This window comes from Papilio xuthus, unplaced genomic scaffold (genome assembly GCF_000836235.2).
Source record: "Papilio xuthus unplaced genomic scaffold, Pxut_1.1 DF825858.1, whole genome shotgun sequence".
NCBI lineage: Eukaryota > Metazoa > Arthropoda > Insecta > Lepidoptera > Papilionidae > Papilio > Papilio xuthus.
In genome coordinates, this window is record NW_013532791.1 from 444,760 (window position 1) to 461,143 (window position 16,384).

The window sequence follows — 16,384 nt, forward strand, 5'->3', positions numbered from 1 at the left end:
AAAAACAATTCATTTTATTACCTATTTTTTTTCCACAATTTAACGACATCTACACTCTTGGTCCGTACTCTTTTTTCACATATTCCTTATGTTAAATTACAACCCCGAGTTCCTTATTTATTTTTATTTATTCTATATTTTTTAGTTAATTACAATAAACTATGGTCATAGATAAAGGAATTAGGATAAAGGTACGATCACAGCAGCATCGAACATGTCAAAGCGAATCCGTTTTCACTACTCATTCGCTTTGTGATCGCTAACTCTAGTCAACAACTGTCAAAACAAAGCGTTGTAAAGTGGGATTCCAATTTCGAATTCGTTTCGCTCCGTTTCGCGTATTTGTGATCGCGGCGCAACACCGCGGCCATTCCGTTCCGTTAGTAGCGTTTCGCGTCGCAAGCCGTCACCGCGTGTTCCGCCATCATGGATAAATTTCGCGTCTTAAAACCAGAGACAATAAAAGCGCTTATAGATGTTATACGAAATTATCCGGAAATCTACGCAGTTGGACATTCAGATTATAAAAATGCATACAAAAAAGAAATGGCTTGGAAAAAAATAAAAGAAAAGATGGGAATGGATGGTAAGTAACAGTTTCTTTAATATTTTATGTTTTATCGGGCTGAGGCCTATTCACAACTATCGGAACGAACGCTATAGGAATGACTGGATTGTTTTGAATGGCGCGTATGTGTTTCTGTGTGGGTATGTTGCGTACGCGTGTGTGTGCCAGTAGACTGCCTGGGCTATTTTATTGATTTGGAATTGTATAAGATTCTCGTTAATTGTAGTATATTTTTAGGTTATGTTTTTATAATTTTAATATGTTAAATTATATATAGTAATAGACGTAGAATTCTCACTTACGTGAATCAACGAGTTATGATGACCTTGATTATAATAAAATATGGAGACAGATTTTTTATAGTTAACATATTTTAATTGTATTATCTGTCAAAATTAATATTAAAATATTTTTGGTATGTTTCAAACGATATCTTTGCAAAGAATAAATCTTTTTGTCATATTTAAGCCCCAGTAATCACTGTTGCTTGTTTCAGTACGCACGTTGAAGATAAAATGGAAAAATCTACGAGATACATATAGAAAACATATACTTTGTCGTCAGACTGGTAATAAAGGTACAGGTAACCTAACTAATTGGGTGTGGGGAAACGAAATGTCATTCATAGAACCTTATATAAAATTGAGACCAATTGACACTTCATCGAATCTTTCCGTTGATTCTACAGATTCGGAAATTAATGATAACACAGATAATGAAAATGAACAGGACGAGACTCAAAATGTCCAAAGTCCTGAACCAGAAATGGCAAAGATTAAAAAACGTACAGTAAAAAGGCGAAGACACGAAAGCGGGGATACTATAGACAATATTATGACAAATATAAACACTGAAATAAACGCTGAAAGAAACGCACCAGAGACAACTGTAGAAGTGCCGTGTGACAGAATAGATATGGAGTTTCTGGGTTATGCCAACACAGTTAAGAGACTGTCTATGCGTAACCAAGCACTTATTAAATTTGAAATAACAAAGATTATAACACGACATCAACTCCAAGAATTGAGTAGTGATCGTAAAAATTCTACTTTAAATATTTCTAATAACGATGCATCGTTAATAGAAAATGTGGAACTGACAGACCTACAAACGTACTTTGTAGATGTGGAACAAAAGCATACACCTGATATGCAAACTTCTACATAAAATGCTTTCCTAACCGTGGTTTTCTGAGACCAATATCCCCATTTAGAATATTTTTATCTCTGTTTTGTCAAAGATGACAGGGATAACGATATTTTTATACATTAGCCTCAGAAATTAACGGTAAATAGTGTTGTTTTTAATGAATAAAAAATCTGAATGTATAAAAAGAACGTAGTTTAGTTTATTATTTTTAAATTAAGAACGGCTGAACCGATTTAGCTGAAAATTGGTGTGGAAGATACAGCCAGAAGGCCAACATAGAGCTTATTTGCTGTTTCCGTTGGACGTGACATAAAAACTTCTTTTTAAAAAGTAAAAATATATTTTTACCTTAAAAGTGATGGCGTTTCCTTTTATTCAAATATCCTTTCTTATATTTTTAATAGAACTTCATCATTCACTACTCCATTTTGTAAATAAGGCACAGACTATACATCTTCGGCGAAAGCAGATCATCATATCTCCTGAAGTTAAAAAGAATCGTAAGCTTAAAGTAATCAACACGTTGAATGCCACTTAGATGTGCAACTCTTCGAGCAAGTCGGCACTGAACGTGTTCGAATCTATGTTACTTAAGTAACAAATTAAACTAATTATAATAAACCTTGTTTAATACAGAAGCTTAATATTCAAATAATTGTAAATTCTAAATCCCAATGTCCATTATTTAAGCACCAATTTGTCTAATTTACCATAAAAAGATGCCTTTATAATTTTCCCCTACACAACTATCCCTTTCTCATGTCTAATCGCTATTAAGTACTACAAATTCACTCTAATATAAACTCTATTGTTTGTACATAAAGATTAATTTCCTTTGTTAGTAATAACAAAGGAGAACAGCAAGGTAAAACCTATAGCCCTATAGCTGTATTGTTAGGTAAAATACGAAATACATCACATCATCGCAACCAATGTGTTGGACTTATTGATTTTAATGTTCCATTTTAATCAAACGCCAAAATATATAAAATAGCGCGAAATAGATTGAAAACAGCACGGCAAACATACGTTTATTAAATTGTTATAATCCTAATACTAAATTTATATACATACCATCGATCGCCATCGACTCAGTCCGCAATTTAAAACAAAACTTAATTCTTTTAGACTATGTTCTATATCTATCTATATCAGCGAGATCCATCTAGCCGTTCTGAAGATATCTTCAAACATCCATCCATGTAAACATTCGCATTTATAATATTATTAAGATTAACATAATAATTCTCATTATTTCGTTGTTTACACTTCCCGCGCAATTCTTTACTCATCTATCTTTTTAATAAAAAAGGCAAAGGTTCTGGCCGTTATGCCACGTCTTTGACAAAATGTTAATTCTTTACTCAACAAACATCAATATTTGGCAATTTTTTCGTGAAACTTTGAAAAAAGCGCCAAAAGCCAAAATGGTTAAGGGTTTCCAATCATGAGGTCTGGGGTTCGAATCCCACCATCCAACTATTGTCGTAAATGTCCTAGCACAAGGCGAATTGCCTTTTTTTAACAAGTGTAAATGTTACTCGGCATCCATATTTGGCAGAGCTCTTAGAAGCACATCTACGTGTTGAAAGTAATGAGTTAGTCGCTGTGTCAAGTATTTTTTTTTCTTTGTATCAACGTATCAAGATTTCATTATTTTATAAAACGTACGTGTTTATATGAATCATTTAGGATTTCCCTGTATTTTATCAGATGCAGTCGCGTAGACTTTATTCCATTTGTTTTTAAAGACTTTTAGATTTTTATTGATCCATGGATATTTAAGTTAAATATCACAGAATAAAATTATTTTAAGTCTTCTCCATCTCGTATACCTACGTTAACATTTAACTACGTTAACTAAATTAACCTACGTCTGAATACGATGAGACAAAGATAAATGAATTTTCTAGAAAGGTCCGTCCTATAATATGTTATCCAAATTTAGTATTGTTCTTTCTAGAGGATGTATATTTTTTTTTCTCATCATATTATTACTATGGCTACTATGTATAGGTGAATTTTCGGATGGTTACCCGCTTCCGGCAAAGGCAACTTTCGCGAGGTATCGGGGAATCAATTGTGCGCTCTGCCGCGCCCCCCCCCCCCCCCCCGCACACTTCCCCGCCACCCGCCCCGCCCGGCGACCCCCCGCCCGGCACAGCTGACGCGAACTGTTGCTATGTGCACTTGCTATCGATTGGAACGGACATCAGTACACAGAAGAAAGTAATCGCTATTAACTGATTAACAGGTTTCAATATCAATATAAGTATATATAAGACTTGTTGAACAATTAAAATTATATTAATTAGTATAAGTCAATTTTTGAAAGGAATTACTTATTTTAATGTTTTAGTCGATTAAAACCAATATTTAAAATTATCATTATAAGTAAGAAGTAAGATGATCTTCCTAAATACAAGCTTAAAACGAAATAATAGCAAAATGTAACAAAGGATTTTCGTTCAACCAATGTTTTGTCCTCAAAACTCTAGTGAATCCAACTTAGCCGAGCCTACGTGACCGAAGCGATGTCGCGCGCACACAGGCGCAGTGGTGCTACACGGACACGAGGATACACTCACACTAGCGCATGCGTGGTTAAGACCTGCCTCAGTACAAAAATGTCGTAACCGACATCGACCTTCACAAAGAGAATCGTCCATCCGTCGCCCTTATGGCGTATGGAATAAAGTCTATTTTAAAAAATTGCTTCTAGTTACGTTTACAACATTTTGGTTTTGTTTGATATAATAGCCCCGTTGCGCTAGAGAGTGCATTTATGGCGTCGGTCTCGTGTTGCCAACCTTTTGCGTTAGTTTTTTTAATGTCTAATATAACTGTTTAGTGTTTTAACTCTTCGTTTGTTACTAGGTGCCACGCCCTTGTAACGTACGTCAGTATTATTTCCTCGCGAAATTATTTTGCAATCACAACGAAAAAAATTGAGTAGTCGTAAAAAATATTGTAATGCCTTGTCATTTTATTATAGTTCTTATTATTATATTATTTATAATAAAGTAGGTCTTGAATGGAGGTGTTTGTAACTGAATTTATTTAAAATAGCTTAAATACTATTAATGTATGTTTAGAAATAAAAATCCTTAATTTATTAAGTGGTAAGTATGTGAAGAGACCGATTTATTGATTTCTAAAAAATATTAATTTCCAAGTTACTATTATTAGGTAAACAGTACTTTATAAAATAAACATTTTAATCAAATGACACAAGATTTTTTATATCAAATGTCACCTAGAAACAGTAGCTCAAGAATAAAATAAAGGTAAAAGTCCTAACAGGGACGCCCCAGAAAAAGGTTGGCGATCCCTCCCCCGATCCGCGAACTGGCTTAGTAACAAGCGAATGAAAGCATACAGACTACTACACTGTAATATGAACCTTATTTTCATAACCATATGGTTTGTTGTGCTACGTTTGATGTTCTGTTATTGATCCAAGCTCCAGCGAAAAAGTTTGTACTTATCGCCTACAAACGATACATGTACTATTTTATTAATTGGCTTAAGCGACTACATTCACACGATACTGTGATCTATTCCCTTAGAGTTACAGTTTAATTTGCGATGAACTGTTGTAAGTTTTTCTTCACTTTTTGATAATACTCTAAGACGCTTCGAGAACAAAGGATAGAACGTTATTAGATAATTAATTTTGTTCTGACATTTCTGACTTAGGTATTGTGTTGACGTTTTTGTTATGTTATTGTAAAACGATTGTTAGTTACAATGGTTTGTTATAGTTAAAATTAACTGAGACTAGTTGTGTTTAACTCTTATATTACAAGCTTATGAAAAATATAGAAGCGAAATTACGTATATTTTGATCTTTGATATTGTCATTTATTCTCTATGGATTTATTAGAGATGTATTAAGTATCAGACATATGAATAACAATGGGTTTCTGAAACCAAAATCCCCGTTCAAAACATCTTATTATCTGTGTTTTGGCAAAGATAATGATAGGAATGACGATATGTTTAATACATAAATTTTCGTCTTATAAACCAACGGGTAGTATAGCTACAATATTAAGAGAATTATTTTATTTATTTTATTTCAATTATATGTTGAAATAAATAGACTAAAGTGGAATTGAATAAACGGCCGTGATTACACTTTTCACTAATTTCAGTTTTTTTTATAGAAGATTTGTGAGATAAAGATTAGGAAAAAGGTGTTTATCAGATTGTAAAATGCTAAATCACAGAATTGTCAGTGAATTTAATGTAAAAAAAACGTCAAATTAAAATAAAAGCTCGCCAAAATTCGATGAATAAACTTTGAAGGAACATCATTACTTAAGTCGGGTCGTAACTTGAACTTATCTCGCGTTATCATAGCTAGGCGTCTAACTTATTCCGCGAAATGATGCGCTTTGACGGCTCCTGCCAGCCCCTAAACATACCGACTTACTCTCTACGGGAAACGCTTCCTTATTTCTACACAAACATACAACTAAACCAATATAAAATAAATACACCTTATTCCAAAAGGAATAGAGATCATTTTCCTTAGCTTTGTAACTTTCTAACTGTAATACAATCTTTGTCATTTCTTCAACCCAATCTTACGCTCAATGTCACTTTATCGTCATAATGTAGATTGGGGTGTGAGCGAGAGGACACGTGTTAGAGCGAGATGGTATATATGAAGTGAGTCGAAGCGATTTCTTCATGTCATAGAATAAGTTACGGAAGATCGCCGACGCAGATGCCGACGGCTATTTGTATGTAGATTGAAGAGACCTGATCGCAACGATGTATAGGGTAGCGAGATTGTATGTTCATTTGGAAAACTTTTTTATACACTCCAAAGAGGTTTTCATATACTACTTTAAGAACTGTTTGGAAGGCAAAGGTCACTTTTATAAAGCCAATAAGAACACTATGTAATCTATGCTCGCAATTTCGGTGCATATTTACTCTGTGGTAAAAAAAACTATCCGTAATTTGTCAAAACCAATAACCAGCAATAACTTATTAAAGACAAATTATGATTTTAAATATTACATTTATTGTGAGGCTAACAGACCGACATAATAATAAACGAAAAGAATTTCAAATAACTCGGAACCAATAGTTACCAAATTTAAACACAATAAAATGAACACATTCACAAAACAAAGAACACGACTATAATTATTAAAAGTCTAATAGGAGATGCGTTGATTCGCTGTAGACATAGACTAACAATTTCTATATTCAATTCTTTGAAAATATTTCAAGAAATATTTTATCTTTAAAATAACTCGAGAGTTATATGTGTTGTGTTGTTTTATGTGTTATTTCTTTATAATTATTTTTATGCTGTTTTTGCTTATTGTGTTGTGATATCGAAACGATTAAATGTAATTTTTTTTCGTTAGTTATTTTAAAGATGCTTTAGTTTATTTGACAAAATAATACTATTATATCTATAATTTAATTAAGTTATTGTTTTAGGTACATAAAATTAATTAGAACTATACAGCATGATTAAACAAACTACGGTGTGAGTGTTAGTAATTTTTAATGCCAATGTAACGGAATCGTGTTGGCTAAATTATCTGGGACAATGACTGACTGGGACATTACTATAACTGGGATAAAGACTGATACTGGGACATTGTTATGTGCGGTGTGCAGCGGAAGGCAAAGTCCCGGCTACATCAAATAGATAATGACCGGTCGCGTTCCCCGCTGTGTTTTATTAGATGAGTGCTTTAAAAAGGACAAGCGTTGAATTGATTTGCGGGTAGGCAACAAGTTTCGCTATAAAATGCTACATAAAAAGAAATATAGTTGAACCAGAGAAATAGATATCCTGTCATAGGGGCACTTCAATCTTAAAGGGATTAGATATATTACTAGATAATTACGTTATTCCAGACTGTGTTCTCAGGCTTAAGTTACAGTTAAGTGATAACAAAAATCCATTTATAATTTACTAGCTGTCGCCCTTGACTTCATCTGCGCGGATATAAAAATAAATTTAATTAGTAGCCTATGTGTTTTTCCAGTCTGTGTTCTACATCTATGTTAATTTCATCAGAATACATTAGTAAGCCGTTCCAGACGTATCTTCAAACATACATCCATCTATATAAACTTTCGCATTTATAATATTAGTAGGAAGTAAGACTAGCCGCTTCCTGCGAATCCGTCTGCGCAGAATTGACAAAAAAGACATTAATTAGTAGCCTTTATGTTTTTCCAGACTGTGTTTTACATTTATGACAAATATGTGCGAGTATAGTCGTTCTGTTGATACCTTCAAACAAACAACCATCTATTTATCCAAACATTCGCATTTTAATATTAGTAAAAAGTAAAATATAGAAGCACATAAAAGATTACGTACAGTATGTAAAGGCAGTTATCCCCGAATCTTAAATGTTGTTAGTGATGTAGGATTAGTGACCTCAATCCTGATCTCATAATCTTATCTCAGATACGTTTAACGGATTAAGGTTAAGATGAGTTTAAAGAAATGAAATAGCTACATAAGTTTCGTATATGAATCGTATTGAGAAATTGACATATTAATTTCTATGTACCTAATATTATAAATGCGAACGTTTAGATGGATGGATGTTTGTTAGAAGGTATGTTAATAACGGCTCAACAGATCTTGAAATTAGGAAATGTAGAATATTGTCTGGAAGAACACATTTACACCGCCATCTTAAATTGAACGATTTTTCTCATGACCTTGAAAACAGGTAGCGAGCGACTGTCTTATGCGGTGACAGAAATATTGACGACATCGAAGTACGAAGAACTACGTACTATCATGACATTGAGTAGCGTAAGTCGCTTAGAGACTAAAGTAGCGTGGCAAAGATTTACGTAGCCCTGAACAAAGGGCTTGATTATGAATTTCGATCTATACTTCTATCAACACATTTTGTTGTCTTTCTTTTTTCAAAGATAATGAAAGGGATGACAATATTTATACAAGCATCAGTGCACTATAGTTCTGGATTAATAAGTACATTGTATATATAAAATACATGAAAAATAGCAGCCCTTTGTGACATCTGACCACTTAACGATTCCCTAGAGACCGAACGAACCCTATCGTTAACAACGCATGGAAATAAATACCTTATGGTCTTCATTTTGAGACTGATTTTACTTTGACAAATGATATATTATGTAGTTTTAATTACACATTTATAACCTTATCTCGGTTAAACCTATGGTTGAATATTGTAATATAAGATTGTGAGATGCAAAAGGGTTGTAACTTTTTTTATGAAATGTAATCATTTAAAAAAAAAATCCTTTGTATGGTTTTAATCACAGATTCCTGTTGCCCGCGACTTCATCCGCGCAATAAGTAGATGTGTTCTTCCAGACTATGTTCTACATCTGTGCCAAATTTAATCAAGATCCATTCAGCCGTTCTGGAGATGTCTCCAAACAAACATCCATTCATCTCATCATCATCATCAGCTCGTGCTCACCGAGGGGCTCGGGGTCTACCCTAAGTTAAGAGTGATTACGCCACGGTCAACCACGCTGGCCAATGCGGGTTGGTTGTCTTCACACATATCTTTGAATTTATTCGCAGATATGTGCAAGTTGCATCACGATGTTTTCCTTTATCGTAAGAACGTCGAATAAACGTACTTATGTAAATCGAAAAACACATTGGTATATGGTGGGATTCGAACCCAGGACCTGCAGATCGCAAGTCAAGTGCTTAACCCCTGAGCCACCGACGCTCAATCACCATCGCTCACCATCCATCTAAACATTCGCATTTATAATATTAGTAAGATATATATTTTTGCATTTGCCTAAATCTTTTTTATGTGTGTACTTTATCTTAGTAAATCTAGGAAATAAGTACTTTAAATATACTTTTAGACTCTTAACTAACAATATTCTAGACTTCCTTTGTTAAAATTCGCTATTGTATAACTAACTTCCTGTTTGAAAATAAAAACTGCGTAATAAGTAAAACGCAGTTAGGGTTGGCCTTGAACGTCGCACCCTCATCCCTTGCGATGGGGTGAAACTTACAAGGGTAAAATCAGCTGTGACGTAATAACTACGTTTATGTTTTTAAAATTATTGCATGTGTAAGCAAAAGTACACGTTGTTATTACATTCTTGATCTTGTAATTGGTCAAAATAATTATAATAACTTATTTTTAAATATTAGTAGATTTTTGTTAGTTTTCTAATATTTCTTCTACCATTCCAACTAAGTTCTAGGCTTGTGCTAGGATATGGTTCATGACAATACTCGAATGGCGAGATTCGAACCTCCGACTTCGTGATCGGAAATCCGAACCCTAAACCATTAGGCTATTGAGGCTTAAATATTATTTAATATTGTTATTATAATGACTTTAAAATTTAATTTAAGTTTAGGTACTTATGATTTCAAATACCCAGTAAACGATCAAACAAGTTTGAACAAATTCAGTAGTGGTCGTGTTATTAATCTTACTAATATTATAAATGCTAATGTTTGGATGGATGGATGTTTGTTAGAAGGTATCTAACCAACGGCTGCATAGGTCTCGCTGAAATTTGGCTAAGATATAGAACATAGGCAGAAGGCAGACACAGGCTATTCATTCCGCAAGAACGGAGTCGCGGACGACAGCTAGTGTACAAAAAACATAGACAAAATCGTCAGTCACTATGTCATTTTGACATTTATTGTTTAGCAAATTAAGGTCATTTTGTGACAGCGGGTTTAGCAAAACCTTTAAAAAAAATTACTACAAACGTAAGGAACTCGATACCAACATAAAAGCGTAAAACAAATTTTGTTTTATAAGAAAAATAGTTAAAAAATAAATGAGGTCAGTAGGATCGTGTCTATTTAAACTTTAAATATATAAAAAACGTGTTTTCGGAGCGTGCGCCCTTGAGTACAGCGTGATGAAGGCTTAGTTTTTGTTACAACAATTTGAGCTTTGTCATTGCTCGTTCTTTCGTGCCTTCATTTTAAGTAAGATTTGTTGATTTCTGATACCAACATCTCTGTATTAAACACATCGATTATGTTTTAAACGAGGATTTTGTTTTCAAAAACCAACGGTTAGTGATTCTCTGCCATACTCAAGATGTTTAGTGGCCCCTTTTCTAGATGTTGGTTGAGAATCCAAAGTTAAAATTAAAAAAATATATATCATTTCCAAAACGTTATTCACCTTAAACTTTAATAAAAAAAGGTAATACGTAATTTCTTATTCAAATGAATATTTTTATTTATTACAAACTATAAAGAGCTATTAAAATAAAATTTAATAGCAAACAATTTATTTTTATGATGTTAACATCCGAAAAGGATTGTATTCAAGAAAAGTGCTACCAAATCGTATCGGATCGATTAACTAAATCAGTTTTAGAAATAAAAAAAAATAAACGTTCAATAAGATTCACCACGGCATAAAATGGACGCATCAAAAATATGGCGCGGGCATTTGACAGTCGTCTATCTCCCTCTAACTTGTGGGGAGGGACAGAGACAACTTTTATGAGGATTGGAAAAAAATATGGACGACGGGTTACGCGTTGCCATATATTTTTTGTTTAGCTCCGAGCTTCGGACCGAAATAGAGATTGTTATTTTTTGTTAGTCCATTTTTATAAGCTACTTGTACACGTTTCGCTTCGTTTATTAACAATTTAATTATTATATTTTCTAATTTTGAATACTAATAGAATATTTTATTTCGTCAATATTTTGAACTCAACTATATTAGCTTTACCATAGACTAAAATTCATACTATATCTACCTTTATCTTACGATTTTAACCAAAAAAACTAAAATAAATATTGTAAACTATGGATGTAATTTTACACTGCTGTTTATTTGATTTAACGATGTTTTCTGACAACAAAATTTCCGTTTAAAATCATAACGATGACGATATATGTTTTATACGAATATTTTGTCTCAAAAACCAACGTTTAGGTTTCGAATCGCAACGAAAACTATTTTCATATCTGAAATTGAAGGTTAACAAATATATTGAAGAGGAAATATACAAATATAACAATATAAAGGTAATAATAAGGAATTATTATCAATAAGTTGAATAATTTTTATGTCAATGCTGTCTCGATTCAATAAGTTATCAATTTAGCGATAAAATTTCCTGTTTATTTATATTTGATGAGGTTTTGTCAGGTTTTATTTAAGAAAAATAAATTAAAAAAAAAGAAATTGGTTAAGATTAAACGAAAAATATTTTACAACATTTTGATGCTATTTAAAGTAATATTAAACGTATTTACTTACTAACTTTCGCCTGCGACTCCGTCCGTACTTAATTAAAAAGTAGACTATGTGTTCTTCCAGACTATGTTCTATATGTAACTACGTCCTGGGAGCTTGAAACAAAGATATATAAAAAAATCTAATGTAGATGTATGAAATAGTAGTAATAAAAATGTGCCTCCATAGTTCAGGATTATATTGGTACTTTGAGATATAAACGTTTAAAAAATGCTTTTCTAAACATATTTCATCCAAACAAATCTTACACTTAGCAACAGAAAATCTTTATTTCTTTGTGTCATTACTTACGTCATTGTTAAGTCTTTTATCTGCTAAAAAACAACTATATCCATCAAAATGTTATCGTAAATCTTTAACAACTATACAATGCAATATAAACTATAAACCAATGTGTTAGAGTCTAAATTTGCATTCATAAGTAAACAATTTTATCAGTTCAATTTACACGGAGACCAGTAAAATGCAGTTTCCACTGGTGTACGTCGTGATGTTATCAAACAAGCATTTTATATCTTTTTTATGTTCATTGCAATAATTTATGCTAATTTGTAACCTTTATGCGTTTATTTTACCATAACTATTTTTACGGTGATAATTTTAAATTCGGTACACAATAGTTCAGGAGTAAATCTTTTCATTTAACCAAATATACGCGAAAGTAGACTCAACCGAAGGAAGATTTTAAAGCTACCAGCTGCCTGGGCGAGATTTTTGGAGCTCCCCTTTTTCACCATACCTTTGGGGGGGAGATTAACAGGGTTATGTAACTCGCAGACCTGTGCCGCCCCTGTTTGTCCAGCGCCCTGCACCTAACGCCAGCACTCAGCTTTAAGAAAACAAATAATGTACCAATTATCCATTGTTTAAACTTATTTAATCTCGTCTTCCATTTTTCTTAAAATTAAAATAAGTTGTAAAAGACACGAACTGACAACCGAGGAGGTGCGTCAGTCAGTTATTCTTTAATCAAGTAATTAGAGAATTTACATACTTATGAATCTCGTAAACCGGTTGTTAAAAGCTGGCAACTCTGGGAGTGATTAATTGACGTTAAATGAAGCACGCTAAATGTTGCCCGACAGCGCGGCAACGGGCGCGGTGTACGCAATCAGAAGGGTTGGTCGGCAGCGAGAACATAATGCAAATTTAGATGGAGCCCTCTGTTGGGGATAATAAACTGTTTTAACTACGACTGCTTACAAAAACTACAGAATCGGTACCATAAGGCTCTACAATACGAAAAAAAGTGGATACTAATTTTGTTTATACGTCAGCTCGAAATAAAAATACTAAATTAGTAGTCTGTGGTCATCCAGACTATGTTCTACATCTGTGTCAATTCATCGTGATCCATAAAACTTCCTGGAGATACTTTACAACAAACAAACATCCATCTATTTAAACATTAGCGTTTATAATATTAGTAAGTTATCAAAGGTCCCTGCGTGAACTTTACTAATCACTAAACTCAAATTTTAGGAAAGAGGATAAAGATGTACATGTGTATCTCCAGTTCTATTTATCATATAATAGAGTTATACAATTTGATAGAATGGATTTTGAAATAATTAATAAATATTTGTATTATTTAATATTTCATCATTGACAGAGCCCGCTTTAACATCTTCGCACGAATCGGCTGGGCTCGCCCGGTGAAATACCACGACCACACAGATGACAGGCGTGATGTGAAAGCAATTCCGCGTTTCGTCTGATGAGTGTGCGTCCCGGAGGCTCAATTAAGTCCTCTTTCCGTTCCCATCCTTTTTCTCATAAGGAAAGGATGGGAAGTGGAAGTGGACTTTCCGGATGAGAGGATGCATGGAAAGGGAAAATATTTTCTTTCTGTGCATCCTCTCCTCCGTCGATTAAAGGTGGGCAACGCATATGTAATTGCGTATGTCTATGGGCAACGGTCACTTCGCTTTTCAGCGATTTCAGATGGCCGCTCGCTCGTTTGCCACCTTATGATATTAAAAAGTATATATATTTCTATACCATAGAGAATATTTGTAACCTTATTATGGTGAATGTTATTGCCATTTCAGTTTTTCCAAAGAGAATAAAAGAGATGAATGTTTACACGAGTGTATCGGCAGTTAAAAGGTTATAATTATTCAAATACACGTGTGTTTAATACTTGAAGATGACAAAGACACGTTCAAAAACCACTCGAAATCAATTTTGTAGTCGCGGCACAGACATATGGTTGATAGCAACGCGATATCGAAACGATATCGTTTTGATTCCGCCCACGTGTAACATCTTGAGAATATTTCAAGGGTTCTGTCTGCACTGTCTTAAGTATATAGATATAAGTACATGTTAAGTAGTCAAGTGTTTAACTTAACAAAATAATTTTTAAAATCATTAACGTTTTCCTGCATTTTCCCACACGTGTTTAAGCGAGCGTGGTGGTGGCGTCGGTGGATCAGTTGTCAAGCACTTGACTTGCAATCTACAGGTCCTGGGTTCGAATCCCGCCATGTACCAATGTGTTTTTCGATTTCCGTTTTACATATGTACATTTATCCGACGTTCTTACGGTGAAGGAAAACATCGTGACGCAACCTGCACATATCTGAGAAGAAATTTAAAGATATGTGTGAAGTCAACCAACCCGCACTTAGCCAGCGTGGTTGACTATGGCCTAATCATCCTTAACTTAGGGTAGGCTCCGAGCCCCTCAGTGGGGACGTATAGCTGATGATGATGAGTCAAAGTTTTTAAAATGCCATTTATTAAATTAGTGATTCTAATACAGAGATAAGTAATTATCAGACAGAAATTAAAATCATTCAAATGCATAAAACAAACATTATGTCCGATCTAACCAACTACATCTATTAATAATCTTCTCAATTATATACTAGTCAAAAGAAAATCAACTGTAACCCAAGCTGTTAAGATTCAAATTCTATTTAACAAACATATTAATAACGAAACACTATTCCTCTTAATTAATGATTGCACTCAATAAGGAGTACACTTGTCGCCCTATAAATAGATTTATACGTTACACGATTGTATGTTTTATTACGTGTGTAATAAAGGTGATATTTGTTTGTGTTATGGTCAAGTGGTACCTCGGGGAGGTTGTCAACACATGGGCAGTCATTATCACGCGTTGATCGCATGACTTCAGTTTCAGTACTCATCGAATTAGGGCTATCAAAAATTTATAAATGCGAATGTTTAGATGGATGGATGTTTATTTGAAAGTATAGGCTCAATGAATATCGAAGAAATTTGGCATACTTATTGAACATAGACTGGAAGAACACATAAGCTACTAATTACGTTTTTTTATTTTATTTTTAACGAATTGAGTCGCGGGTGACCACTAATTTGAAAATATAATTTTATTTCGGACCTATTACCCCGTTGTTAAATTGATCTAAAATTTAGTTAGTTTAGTAGTATATATTTTTATTTATAATCCATTTGATAATTGTAAATAATAAAATAAAGTAAAAATTAAATTAAGTAAAAACTCAACGACCAGTGTACACTTAGAAACCGTTCTTACATTTATTTGTTGGCAGCCCTGTATAGATTGTCATTTTTTATTTGCTTTCAAATGATAATAAAAGCTTCTTGGTGCTTGATAATGTACTGCATATGGAAGACATTATAATATTACGGCCAATTAAGAATGTTTTAAAACGCATTGTACACATTTTCATAATAAAAATATTATTTGGCTATTATCTATATATTATAACATAAATATAGATAGCTGTCGCCCGCAACTCCGTACGCGGAGAATTAAACATTTTTTTTTTTATAAGAGAAGGGGGCAAACGAGCAGCGGGAACACCGAGGTGTTCAACGACGCCCATGGACATCAGCAATACCAGAGGAACCGCAGATGCGTTGCCGACCTTTGAGGTGGTGATAGGCTAGCTTCTTGAAGGACCCTAAGTTGTAGCGGTTTGGAAATACCGTCGAGGACAGACCATTCCACAACGCTGCTGTGCGAGGCAGGAAGTTTCGCGCAAGCCGCACGGTCGTGGAATGCCAGCCATCGAGATGGTGTGGATGGAACAATAACATAATAGTAGCCTAGCCCAGTAACATAATTAGTAGCCTATGCGTTCTTCCAGACTATGTTCTATATGTATGCCAAATTTCATCGAGATCTGTTCAGTCGTTTTGGAGATACCTTCAATCAAACATCTATCTAAACATTCGCATTTTTAATATTTGTAAGAAATAAGAATTTTGATCTCTGTTAAAAGCTTGTACAAACTTTTGCTATAGGATTTTCTTGTCCGTCAGTTTTTGTACAGATTAAAAAGATTAATCGTTGCCAACATGTATAGTTTAAGATATGGTTTTAACACGTCAAGAGATGGCGCTGTTTACTATGAGCTTCGTTGATTGGTTAATC

General features: G+C 33.7%; 1 protein-coding gene across 1 annotated transcript; it reads left to right on the top strand.

Annotated features, from left to right (window-relative positions):
* Positions 1 to 1,054: 1,054 nt before the first annotated feature.
* On the top strand, positions 1,055 to 2,025 carry LOC106125608 (uncharacterized). The gene has a single exon (XM_013322882.1). It carries the CDS (start codon positions 1,184 to 1,186, stop codon positions 1,733 to 1,735), a length of 552 nt encoding a protein of 183 aa, XP_013178336.1. The 5' UTR covers positions 1,055 to 1,183; the 3' UTR covers positions 1,736 to 2,025.
* Positions 2,026 to 16,384: the final 14,359 nt, after the last annotated feature.